The 14,111-nt window shown below is 40.3% G+C and overlaps 1 protein-coding gene across 4 annotated transcripts in view; it reads right to left on the bottom strand.

The window, feature by feature from the left end:
* ANAPC10 (anaphase promoting complex subunit 10) overlaps positions 1–14,111 on the bottom strand; it is an 83,008-nt gene that overhangs the window by 55,541 nt on the left and 13,356 nt on the right. For all 4 annotated transcript variants that reach the window (XM_070474807.1, XM_020898249.2, XM_070474808.1 and 1 more), the window contains exon 3: positions 2,501–2,591. In XM_070474807.1, the coding sequence (XP_070330908.1) occupies positions 2,501–2,591 (91 nt within the window). The remainder of the gene's footprint in view (positions 1–2,500; positions 2,592–14,111) is intronic.

Below are 14,111 nucleotides of genomic sequence, written 5' to 3'. Positions count from 1 at the left end.
TTCTTCTGCAATTTTCTGGAAGAGTTTGAGTAAGATAGGTGTTAGCTCTTCTCTAAATTTTTGGTAGAATTCAGCTGTGAAGCCATCTGGTCCTGGGCTTTTGTTTGCTGGAAGATTTCTGATTACAGTTTCGATTTCCTTGCTTGTGATCGTTTTGTTAAGATCTTCTATTTCTTCCTGGTTCAATTTTGGAAAGTTATACTTCTCTAAGAACTTGTCCATTTCTTCCAAGTTGTCCATTTTATTGGCATAGAGCTGCTGGTAGTAGTCTCTTATGATCCTTTGTATTTCAGTGTTGTCTGTTGTGATCTCTCCATTTTCATTTCTAATTTTGTTAATTTGGTTCTTCTCCCTTTGTTTCTTAATGAGTCTTGCTAATGGTTTGTCAATTTTGTTAATTTTTTCAAAAAACCAGCTTTTAGCTTTGTTAATTTTTGCTATGATCTCTTTAGTTTCTTTTGCATTTATTTCTGCCCTGATTTTTAAGATTTCTTTCCTTCTACTAACCCTGGGGTTCTTCATTTCTTCTTCCTCTAGTTGCTTTAGGTGTAGAGTTAGGTTATTTATTTGACTTTTTTCTTGTTTCTTGAGGTAGGCCTGTAATGCTATGAATCTCCCCCTTAGCACTGCTTTTACAGTGTCCCATAGGTTTTGGGTTGTTGTGTTCTCATTTTCATTCATTTCTATGCATATTTTGATTTCTTTTTTGATTTCTTCTATGATTTGTTGGTTATTCAGAAGTGTGTTGTTTAGCCTCCATATGTTTGAATTTTTAGTAATTTTTTTCCTGTAATTGAGATCTAATCTTACTGCACTGTGGTCAGAAAAGATGACTGGAATGATTTCAATCTTTTTGAATTTACCAAGACTAGATTTATGGCCCAGGATGTGATCTATTCTGGAGAAGGTTCCGTGTGCACTTGAGAAAAAGGTGAAGTTGATTGTTTTGGGGTGAAACGTCCTATAGATGTCAATTAGGTCTAGCTGGTCCATTGTGTCCGTTAAAGTTTGTGTTTCCTTGTTCATTTTCTGTTTAGTTGATCTATCCATAGTTGTGAGTGGGGTATTAAAGTCTCCTACTATTATTGTGTTACTATTAATTTCCTCTTTCATACTCGTTAGCGTTTGCCTTACATATTGCGGTGCTCCTATGTTGGGTGCATATATATTTATAATTGTTATATCTTCTTCTTGGATTGATCCTTTGATCATTATGTAGTGTCCATCTTTGTCTCTTTTCACAGACTTAATTTGAAAGTCTATTTTATCTGATATGAGTATTGCGACTCCTGCTTTCTTTTGGTCTCCGTTTGCATGGAATATTTTTTTCCAGCCCTTCACTTTTAGTCTGTATGTGTCCCTTGCTTTGAGGTGGGTCTCTTGTAGACAGCATATATAGGGGTCTTGCTTTTGTATCCATTCAGCCAGCCTTTGTCTTTTGGTTGGGGCATTCAACCCATTTACATTTAAGGTAATTATTGATAGGTATGGTCCCGTTGCCATTTATTTTGTTGTTTGGGGTTCACTTTTATACCACCTTTCTGCGTTTCCTGTCTAGAGAAGATCCTTTAGTATTTGTTGAAGAGCTGGTTTGGTGGTGGTGAATTCTCTCAGCTTTTGCTTGTCTGTAAAGCTTTTGAGTTCTCCTTCATATCTGAATGAGATCCGTGTCATCTTTTTCAGTCTCCTTGCCTTTCTCAGGCTTGGCAGACTGCTCACCATCGGCCTTTACAGTGTATTTCTCTGAGGTAGGCTGGGCATTTTCCAACTCAGGCCAAGCAGCCATGGTTGGCGCTCTCTCTGCAGGTAATGGACCGGAGCAGGCACCAAACTTAAGCATTTAAAAACCGAAAGTGTCCTTAGAGGTAATAAGTTAGAATAAAGTTTTCTTCCAAATGGAAGTACAAATATAAGAAGTTACATGAATGGTTTATACCTAACGAACTTACCATCATCACTTCTGGTATACTTCAAGCAATTCATTAAGGCATTGCATTCAGTCATAAGCAAAGCATTTTTCTGATATAAATCATATTGCAAAGTATATCTGACAAATATCTACATAAAAGGAACTGTGAAAATACCATGAAGAATACATAAAGAAAACAACAAGGTCCTACTATATATAGCACAGGGACCTATTAATATATTCAATATCATATGATAAAATCATAATGGAAAAGAATATTCTAAAAAAGAATGTATATATATGTGAATCACTATGCTGTATGGCAGAAATTAACACAATGCTGCAAATCAACTATACTTCAACAAAAAGTATTGATTAAATGGGGAAAAAAAAGAATTCATAAAGGATAAGACAGAGTAAACTTAAAACAGAATCTAATTGAGTAGAAAAGTCATCTCTAAGGCTTATAAAGAGCAGAGTTAAGTGTACTTCACTATAATTCTTATATTTCTTTAAATTTTATGTCAATAAAATCAACTTCTTTGTCCACTTATAACCTATACAAATTGAAAAATTTTAAAAATGTATTACCTGAATTGTATGTTCACTAAATGAGGCTGGGAGCCATCTGATTGCCAGTAAGTTTCTAGATTGTCATCTCGTAACTGATCCACTCCAAATCCTAAAATCACAAGTGACAATGAATTCTCATGAAAAAAGAAGAGCCATATATTCAAAACATAAAACTACTATATATATTTGTCCAGCAAGTTTGATAAAGAGGATGGTGAGTACTGTGAAATTTAAATTAACCAAAGTTCTCCCATCTTCTTAACCAACCCTCAATTCTTAGAAGTATAGAAAATAAATAAACAGAAATCTCAATTAAACAGAGTTGGGAGACCAGACGGGGAGTTCTGATACCCTGTGACCGTAACAGAACCAAAACGAAGACAGACTCCTCTCCTTTCCTGGCAAGGACTCAGTCAGTGAAAAGCCATGGGCTTTTTGTTTATTAAAGCTCTCCCACTTCTTTTTCCTCCCTACAAAAGGGTGCTACTTCCCTTCATTGTGGGAACCGCACATGGTTTACTGTGGTTGCAGACCCTGAATTGCAAACTTCTGCTGGTCCTAAGCAAACCCATCTTTGCTGGAGAAATACATGGCAGAATACTTATGTCAGAACAAATATTCTGAAATATTTTTTCTGAGAAGTGGCTAAAAGGTTCAGGACTGGTGAGCAAACAGGTGCAATGCCCACAGTGAACCCACTCACTGTTTTCTCCATGACCCTGGAGTATGAAAGTAAGTCTTTCTCTTGGATTCTGAGCACATGCCCTATTTGCATTTGAAGCTCTCCAGGCTTTATTCGGGATCTATCTTAAGGTTTCATCTCTTTAGTTACGGTTTAATCTCTTTGGTTAAGGCTTCATCTCTTCAGTTAAGGCTTTGTTTTGTATACAAGTATTCATTTGGCAGGTCACTCTAATTTTGAGATCAGAATGTTTCAACCAAAGCTGGCTGAAAATACCTTTGACCCATTCATTTGGGAACAAGGGGCTGTTTCCCTGAAACTGTTCCAGTTTTCTTCATCCTACTCCTTTGGAAAGGGCTCTCCTCTGGAAACTGGCTTAAAAAAAACGTCTTTGGCCTGCCTCCTCCAAACCAAGTTGTCTCCTTCAAACTGGCTGGAATTAGCCTGCAAGTTGTTTGAATTGAGCTGTCTGTGCTGTAAGCTGTTTGGAAATTGTTCTTTTACTCCAGAGAAAATCTTCAGAGAAATGAGATCCTAGTTATCTAAACATTTTGAGTGTGCCCGCCCCCTAGGACGACTCCAGATGATTTTATGTTTAAAAGCCGAAGTCCTTCCTCAGGCACATTTCTAACTAAATGGACCAACCTGACCAAAGGCAATTTAGAATATCAATGGCTATTACAGAGAACTTTTGAAATTCCTAATTTAAGCTCCTTAGAGCTGAATTGGACTACAATAGCTCAAAAATTTCCAGAACTGAGTGTAATGCTTATTTTGATTGAATTTTGAGGCTCTGCAACATTATCAAATTTTAAGATGAACTGAGGCAAACAAATGATTAAAGAAAGATAAAATGGCTGCTGAAGCCTCAGGCTCTTCTTCCCTGGCTGGTCGGAGGTGCCGCACCATCTTATCACCCTCCCGCAGCTTCTGTGGCCAGACTCCACCTCTGTTCCATCTTCCTCTTTCTCTTCTGTGCTGACGACACCTCCTCTGTTCCTTTAATTCCCCCACGCTAATTCTCTCGCCAACCTTCCCCTTGTCTTTTAAACTCTGCCAACTCCCTTTTCTTTAGAATTCATCAGAATGTTCCTCTTTAAGCCTCCTAAGGATCTAGAGGCTAAACCCTTAACTTCTTTTTTGGGGGGTAAAGAAGTATGTCTTCTCTTTATTTTGTTAAAATTTATTTTAATTGGAGGCTAATTACTTTACAATATTGTGGTGGTTTTTGCCATACATGGACATGAATCAGCCATGGGTGTACATGTGTCCCCCATCCCGAACCCCCCCTCCCACCTCCCTCCTCATCCCATCCCTCAGCATCATCCCAGTGCTCCGGCCCTCAGCACCCTGCCTCATGCATCGAACCTGGACTGGCAATCTATTTCACATATGGTAATATACATTAAACCCTTAATTTCTTATATTCCCCGGACCAAAACTGAACTGCAACCCATACTCAAAAATGATCCCAAAGTAATTGAAGATTCTTACATACTCGCTAAGGAATTTAATACAGTCATTAAAACTTACCAACATGGTTTCTCTGAGTCCTATCAACTAGTTCATAGATAATTGGTGAAGGCCAGGGCCAGCACTGAATGAAAACCACTAATTGGGAAAATCCTGAAAGGTCTCTAGAATTCCAACTGGGAGACCATCCTGCCAACTTATTATGTGACCAGCCTCAAGCAACCGACAGACAGCTTCATTGAGCAGTTCCTGGGGCTTTTCCAAAGCCTGTTGATTGGAACAAAACTCAGACTTGCATACAAAAATCTGATGAACCTGCTTATATTATTATAACCAACTTCTAATTGTTTCTGAAGAAAATCCTGGCCTTCCATCTGAATGCTGATCCCACTCAGGTCACCTCTACTTGTTTATTAATGGGCTGATTCTTTCCCCCTTAGAATGGGGAACTGTGTTCACTCCAGATACAGTTAATCTGGTGAGCTAGTTCTCTTGCATTTTACGAGAGTCATCTCAAAGGAAGACTGCCTAAATTCTTAATTTTCAATTCTAGCAAATGAAGGCTCCTAAACAGAACCAAAATCCTCCTAGCTTCTGCTACTCTTACAAAGAGTTACGACACTGGAAAAAAAGACTATTCCAAATTTAAGCACTTTAGGTGCTTTCCGCCCTCTAATCAGCCTTTCCAGTGTCCTCCCAATTTTCAGTGATAGGGTCTAAGGAGCTACAGGGACTCTTCTCAATCCTCTCAGTTAGTCCAGAGAAACGTTTCTCCAGAATGGGAAGGAATCTCTTCCAGTCCTGACCGTGGAGCCACTCTCTATACCCCACTACTATAAAACAGCCCCTGTCCCTGAGAACTAATAATACAGTGCAAGTAGTGGGGATCTCTGGTCACCCTCAGGAGGTTCCTATCTCTGAACTTCTCCCTTCTGTCTAGGCCCTTTGAAGAGTTAAGACTTTTTTTTCCCTCAGTTCTTCCACCACTATTCATTCATTAGGGGCCGAGACTTCTTAGCGAGTTATCATGCCAGAATTTCTTTCTTCCAAAAGGGAAAAATTATTAGAAACTGACAGCAGTCATCAAAATAACAAACTAGATGAATTAAATGACCCTTTGACATCTTTCGTTTGCTCCATCTCTGATGGTACTAGAGCAGATTTCAGAAACACTGATCATTTTGTCCCTATTAAATCAACTACTACCCTGACCAGTTCCAAATCAGAAAAGGAGTACGTCAAGGCTGTATGTTGTCACCCTGCTTATTTAACTTATATGCAGAGTACATGATGAGAAATGCTGGGCTGGAGGAAGCACAAGGTGGAATCAAGATTGCCAGGAGAAATATCAATAACCTCAGATATGCAGGTGACACCACCCCAAGGCAGAAAGTAAAGAGGAACTAAACAGCCTCTTGATGAAAGTGAAAGAGGAGAGTGAAAAAGTTGGCTTAAAGCTCAACATTCAGAAAACTAAGATCATGGCATCCAGTCCCATCACTTCATGGCAGATAGATGGGGAACAGTGGCTGACTTTATTTTTCTGGGCTCCAAAATCACTGCAGATGGTGACTGCAGCCATGAAATTAGACACTTACTCTTTGGAAGGAAAGTTATGACCTACCTAGACAGCATATTAAAAAGCAGAGACATTACTTTGCCAACAAAGGTCAAGGCTATAGTTTTTCCAGTGGTCATGTATGGATGTGAGAGTTGGACCATAAAGAAACCTGAGCACAGAAGAATTGATGCTTTTGAACTGTGGTGTTGGAGAAGACTTTTGAGAGTCCCTTGGACTGCTAGGGGATCCAACCAGTCCATCCTAAAGGAGATCAGTCCTGGGTGTTCATTGGAAGGACTGATGTTGAAGCTGAAGCTCCAATACTTTGGCCACCTGATTCGCAAAGCTGACTCACTGGAAAGGACCCTGATGCTGGGAAAGATTGAGGGCAGGAGGAGAAGGGGAAGACAGAGGATGCGATGGATGGCATCACCGACTCGATGGACATGGGATTGGGTAGACTCCGGGAGTTGGTGGACAGGGAGGCCTGGAGTGCTGCAGTTTCATGGGATCGCAAAGAGTCAGACACAACTGAGCTGAGCTGAACTGAACTGAACTGAACCCTCCTTAGGGGCAAAATCTTCAACTGATACTGACAAAATTCGCAGCACATCTCCCATCAAGATTCAAACAACTCCTCAAAACCTCTTCCTAGAATTAATCAATACCTTATAAGTAAAAACCTCCTTCAAGGCATAAAGCCAATACTATAAGATTACAAGGTTCAAGGCCTCATTATCCCTGTACTACCCCCATTTTACCGGTAGAGGTTTGTCCAGGACCTACCAGCAATAAGCAACACTGTTATTTATCCCTGGACACCTTGCTGTTTCTAATCTTCATATGTTACCAACAGCCATTCCTCAGGAATAAATTCTTTACCTGTAACTGATTTATTCAGTGTATTCTTTAGTACTCCAGTTGATGAAGTGAGCCAATACCTTTTTGCCTTCAGTTGGGAAGAAATACAAGTCAACTAGATAATAAAGCCTCAAGATTTTACTGAGGGTTCTTCTTTTTTTCTCACAAATCCCAAAGGCTGGTCTGGATGACATAAAATTCCCTGGGGGTTCTGTCTGCTTTGTTGCAACATGTGAATGATTTGCTTCTTTGCTCTCCTTCTCAAGATTTCTCACAGGAAAACAGCCACCACTTAAAGCTCTCAGCCTTACACCCTGTGGCAGAGGGATACTCCCCGCTTGCCTTAGAGCCATTACAGCCACTGCCCTTTTGGTTAATGTCACCAAAACAATCATTGTGGAATCCCCTTTCATGCCTGATGCAGTAGAAGCTCTCCTGAATTCTCATATTCAACATTTCTCAATCAGCTGCCTCACTCCTAAAAAGTCCTTTGCACACTGTTCCTCACACAACTCTCTTACACTGTAAAAGCCTGAACCCAGGACTCTTCACTCCTCACTCACTAACGAAGTCCTTCACAACTGCTTAATGCTGACAGACCACATCCTGACTCCTTATGATGACCTACAGGAAATTCCTCTAGGTAACTGACTTCTCATGGTTCACTGATGGTTATTTGAAAGGTGACAATGGCAAATATTGTGCTGGGTAAGCAATTACAATTCCTCTTGATGCTGTTGAGGCAGCATCTTTACTATGGCTACTTCAGGCCAAAAAAGCTGAATTATATACTCTTACATGATCCTGTACTTTAACCAAGGACAAAGCTGCCGTTATTTAGTGACAGCAGATACACTTTCAGAGTAGCTCATGATTATGAAATGTTGTGAAACCAACATGATTTCCTTAATTACAGCAGAAATAAAACTTAAAATGGCCCCTATGTTCAGAAATTATTGAATGCAATACTTTACCTCTGCTTCAGCTATTAAGATTTGGGGGAATTCTAAACATGACTCTCTGGAAACTAAGGGAAATCACCTTGCTGATATTTCTGCAGGAATGCTGCCATTAAAGGGACCAACAGCAGTCAAACCTCTGTCATGGTCTACAAGGATATTTCTCCAAATGGTAATTTAGAAAAACTATCTAGAAAAGCCCAACAGTTGGCCTCAGAAAAGAAAAAAAAAAAAAGATTGAAAATTCAGTAACTGTTTGATAAAAAGAGAAAGCTCTGGTTTGAACCAAATAATAATCCAGTTTTACTAGAGACTCAAATTCCCACTCCCCACTACTGTACATGAAGTAAACCACTGATGAGACACAAAGATAGTCTTCATGAATCAATACTGGCGAGAAAGTATTAACAAGGCTACAAAGAGTGCTTACCTCACTGGTTCCACTTGCCTGAAGTACAATCCAGGGAAGCTTGTTTGTACTGCTCCTATACATATTAAACTGCTTAAAGGACCATTTGAGGTCTAGCAAATGGATTACATACAACTTCTTCTGTCTCACTGATATAAATGTTTTAGTCATGGTCTGTATGTTTTTTCACAAGACTGAAGCCTTGCATATAGGCTACTCCTTTTCTGTGGCTTAAGCCCTTTAGCAAATGATTATTCCTACCTAAGAGGTTCTTCTTGAATTTTACAGTGATTGAAGGACCCAATAAACTGGCCAGGTATTTCAACAAGTCTACATGGTTTGGCCAGTTTTATAGCACTTTTATTATGCTTACCACCCTCAGTCATCTAGTTTAGTTGAATGCACAAAAGGCATTAAGACTCAACTGGCAAAATCTGTACAGTCCCTTCAAATACTGTGGCCAAAAGCACTGTGACTGGTCCTTCTAAATCTCAGACCCACTCATAGACTCTCACCCTTTGACACAGTCACGAGATGCCCAGTGCACTTGGCTCCTGCATCTTCCGACCCACAACCAAGATAAAGAGAAGTACTCCAGTATTGCAAAGGCCTAATTGCTTCTATTAAAAATAACTATGCTTTGGTATAGCAATCTTTCCACAGTGTGCTCCTGGGAGATGAAGACCTTAAACATCATACCTTACAACCTAAAGATTTCATCCATTGCAAAACACGCCTCCAGAAGAACTCTCTTCAACATTGCTGGAAAGGACACTGTCAGGTAATGCTAACCAATCTTTGCGCCAACAAACTCTAGAAACAGACTCTTGGATTCCCGTGATTCACCGTGTGCCACGCGGTGGTAATGCAAAGAGGGGACTGTAAAACATTAAACAGAAACCTCAATTAAACAGAGCTGGGAGACCAGAAGGGAGAGCTGACACGCCCTGGGACCACAGCAGAGCCAGAGAGGAAGAAGAAAGGTTCCCATCTCCCCTGGCAGGGACTCAGCCGGTGAAAAGCCGTGGATTCTTTGTTTCTGAGAGACTCCCCCCAACTTCCTTTTCTTTATAAAAGTATGCTCCTTCCCCTGTCACATGGGAATTTGCATGTGGCTTGCCATGGCTGCAGACCCCAAACTGCAATTTTCTGCTTATGCTGAATAAATCCCTTTGTTGGAGAAATGTCTAACAGTCCATTCATTTCAGGTCAAAAGAAAAAACATTTGCACACAAAAGTTATTAGGACCATGTTTTCTTGGTTGTTGGCTTTAATTTTTTAAGAAGAACTTCTAAATATATTCTAAAGTATGTATTCAAACCCAGTTTCTTGAACTTTTTACAAGCTGATAATAAGAATGACCCACATGTTCTACAAAATCTTCAGAAATAAAACAGGCTTTATTAAGTCCACTATGTCAAAAAGCAACAGGTAGAACCAGACATGGAACAACAGACTGGTTCAAAATTGGGAAAGGAGTACTTCAAGGCTATATATTCTCACCCTGCTTATTTAACTTCTATGCAGAGTACATCATGAGAAATGCTGGGATGGATGAAGCACAAGCTGGAATCAAGATTGTCAGGAGAAATATCAATAACCTCAGATATGCAGATGACACTCCCCTTATGGCAGAAAGCGATAGAGAACTAAAGAGCCTCTCAAAGAAGGTGAAAGAAAACAGTGAAAAAGCTGGCTTAAAACTCAACATTAAAAAAAACTAACATCATGGCAAGAGCTCCCATCACTTCATGGCAAACAGATGGGGAAACAATGGAAACAATGACAGACTATTTTCTTGGGCTCCAAAATCACTGTGGATGGTGACTGCAGTCATGAAATTAAAAGACGCTTGCTCCTTGGAAGAAAAGCTATGAAAAAACTAGACAGCCTATTAAAAAGCAGAGACATCACTTCGCAGACAAAGGTCTGTATAGTAAAAGCTATCATTTTTTCAGTAGTCATGTATGGATGTGAGAGTTGGACCATAAACAAGCCTGAGAGCCCACGGACTAATGCTTTTGAATTATGGTGTTGGAAAAGACTCGAGAGTCCCCTGGACTGCAAAGAGATCAAATCAGTCAATGCTAAAGGAAATCAACTCTGAATATTCATGGGAAGGACTGATGCTGAAGCTAAAACTTCAATACTTCGGCCACCTGATGCGAAGAGCCGACTAACTAGAAAAGACCCTGATGCTAGGAAAGATTGAAGGCAGGAGGAGAAGGGGATGACAGAAGACAAGATAATTGGATGGCATCACTGACTCAATGGATGACATGAGTTTGAGCAAGCTCTGGGAGATGGTGAAGGATAGGGAAGCCTGGCAGGCTGCAGTCCATGGGGTCGCAAAAAGTTGGACACGACTGAATGACTGAACAACAACAACGCCATACTTAACGCAACAAGAAAAAAGACAACTTAAAAATATTTTCAAAAGTCATATACATTTTGAAACCAAGTGTTTAATTGGCTAATTAATCTGATTAATCAAAAATTAAATTTACCCAGAATTCTAAATTATCCAGTCATTCCAGATAATGGAAAACTATCCTATATAGTTCTTTCTGATTAAAATCACAATAATTTACAGTAATTAAAACATAATTTTCTCGTGGCTGATTCATGTTAATGTATGGCAAAAACCACCACAATACTGTAATTACCCTCCAATTAAAATAAATAAATTTTTTAAAAAAACATAATTTTCTGATATGTATTAAGTTAAGCTGAATCTACTAAATCCATTTCAACTATCATCTGAGTGAAATACTGAATATTTCCAAAGAATAAAATGACAATTTTGCAAAGCCATCTACCACCAACCATGCTATAGCAGTGAGGTAAATCTGTATCTCCCAAAGACTGATACTAACATTTTGGAAGTTTGTTAAAATTCTCCCTTATATCAGTGCTCTCCTGAATTACTGCATGTCTCTTAACTCAGTTTTTACCTCAAATCTTGTCTCACTTCAGGCCATCCTCCACAATTCTCAAATGTGAAAACTGTGCTATTGTTTCAGTGGCACATACTATATATACAATACGTTTTAAAGTCCCCTATGATCAGGTCTCCTCCTAACTAGTTCCACCTATGCTACTTTGCTCTGTTCTAGTCTCACTGACTATTCACAATTCTTTGAAAGCTCCATGTTTTCATAGTAGCTAGGCTGTATATCTTTACACAGACCGTTCCTCTTGCCTTTAGGTCCTTCCTCAGTGACATTCTACCTTACCCCTCACACCAGATATGAATCACCTCCATAAACACGTCTCTGGTTCTCCAAGGCGGTCCTCCTGGCCTCTCCTCTGGCCACCACTGCACTGAGCCCATCCTTGGCGGAGAGCAGTACAACCTAGTACAGACCAACTGCCTTGAATCCCAGCATCCCCACTTGCCAGGTGATATTCACCAGGTTACTTAACTTTTCTGGGTTCTAGTTTCCTGATTTGGAAAATGATTAAAAAATAACAGTAAATAATACTTCATATGACTTTTGGAGACTTTACTGAGACAGTTGTTTATTTTATACATGCAAAGTACTCAGAACAGAACCTCACTCTAACAATTATACATGCCTACATTGTATAATAATGACTAATTATTACTTTCTCCAGTAGACTGTGAACTCCTTGACAACAAGGTCTTTTTTATTTTTTAATCTCTAAAAGTGTTAGAGATTTTGGCAACTGTCTGTTGACTTAAACTGAAAAATATCTTACTATAAAGAACCAAAGTAAGAGTTAAACAACTTTCTCAAGCTGTTTCTCATTAATAAAGAGTATTCAGTCATTCATAACATGTGAAACAATAATCACAATTATATTTCACTGACGAACCCAGAGCTAAAAACCACAGAAATAAAACACATGATAGTGCAATGATGAATTTCCTGACTCTCCCACCCAACACGTTTTTAAGTGACCCCACCATTCTCCCGGCAGCGTCAGCTACTGTTCTGCCCTGCAGCCCCAAGATGCCAGACAGCGGGGCATCTTCAGGGAACCAATGACTTCTACGTGTTGCCCTCTGCCAAGCCCCACAGCAGAAAACAATGTAAACTGGCGCTGACTCCTACCCTGTTACTGAGATTAGCATGGCACCAGTTGAATTACGCTAAGTAAAGCAACAGGAGATACTCAATCTGAGCAAAATTCACAGAAACATTTGGTGTTATAAAGAATATTAGAAACTTCTGAAGCAGTCTAGAAGTTGGCAAAAGGCACCACCCTTACTCAAACAACAAAAAATGGCTAGATAAACCAAAATCTCATAATTTTCTTGCAGATATGAGCCCTTAAAAGTATGCAGCAACCAAATACCCTGAAACCCAAGAAGGATCAGTTTGCAGGTAGGGAGAGAAAGGATGGACAGCCAGTCCCAGCTGTGGTAGAGCATGGCAGGAAGAAACAGCGACCCAATACGCACATAAAAAGGAATCAGGCAGAACGTTAACAAACTGCGAAAGGCTAAGTGTGGGCTATCATAAAAGAACAGCAGCCCCGGGAGTCTCAAACACAAGGTGAACTCACACTGACTCTTAGAGTCTTTTCTAAGAGCCCTCACTGTGCACATAAGAGGACACTTTGTGGGGAGAACAGGAAATTGGAAAGTCAGTGGTACAAGCATGGAAGAGGGGACTGACTGCCACTGCACGAAAAGCAAAAACCCATCCTCCCCTCAAAGCCTTCTCTCCTACAGAAAAAGAACTTAAGCTGCTAAGGGAACAGAATCAACCTGCTGACTCCAGCACACAGATACAGATCCATGCTTGCTGGGAGAGAACTAAAGGAAAAAACCCTCTACACTGGAAAAGGAGCAGGAAACACTCCTTCCTCTGGGACAGGACAGAAAACTCTCCCCGAGGAAACATCAGAGTTTCGCTATCATAGGTGAAAGTGAAGTGAAAGTCACTCAGTCGTGTCCGACTCTTTGCGACCCCATGGACTATACAGCCCATGGAATTCTCCAGCCAGAATACTGGAGTGGGTAGCCTTTCCCTTCTCCAGGGCATCTTCCCAACCCAGGGATCGAACCCAGGTGTCCCACGTTGCAGGCAGATTCTTTACCAGCTGAGCCACAAAGACCAGAGTTTCGCTCTCATAGGTAGGAGAGACCAAAACGCTGAGAAGGTCCCACCCTGGAGACCAGGCACACACAAGCTATCTAGGATTGAAGCTGGATGAGAAAACAGAGAAGTCCTGCCTCTGAGCCTCTGCACTGAGTAACAACCATCACATTTTACTGCTGGAGGCAGGGCAAGAGCATGCAGAGAGACACCCTTGCAGCCGAGGGATAGAAAGATAACTGAAAACAATTATAGAGGAGGAACAGTAAGAAAACTCCTCTGGCACAACTGCCCCTGCCACAAACACTGGAATCTTTAGAGGAATCTGAAGCCTATGTTACTGAAGGTAACCATAACAAACCAAAAATAAAAACAATCTGAAACCCAGGTCAATTCCTTACTCAACTTCCACTATAAAAGTCTGACAGTAAAAAAGAGGTAATCATTTCAGAGTGTAAATACCATTTTTTTCAATATCTACTAATGTTTCAGTTCAGTTCAGTCACTCAGTTGTGTCTGACTCTTTACGACCCCATGAACTGCAGCACGCCAGGCCTCCCTGTCCATCACCAACTCCCAGAGTCTACCCAAACTCATGTCCATTGAGTCGGTGAT

The sequence above is a fragment of the Odocoileus virginianus genome, chromosome 12, assembly GCF_023699985.2.
Source record: "Odocoileus virginianus isolate 20LAN1187 ecotype Illinois chromosome 12, Ovbor_1.2, whole genome shotgun sequence".
NCBI classification, from domain to species: domain Eukaryota; kingdom Metazoa; phylum Chordata; class Mammalia; order Artiodactyla; family Cervidae; genus Odocoileus; species Odocoileus virginianus.
Note: the sequence above shows the minus strand (reverse complement) of the source record. Positions and strands in the feature narration are given on the sequence as shown.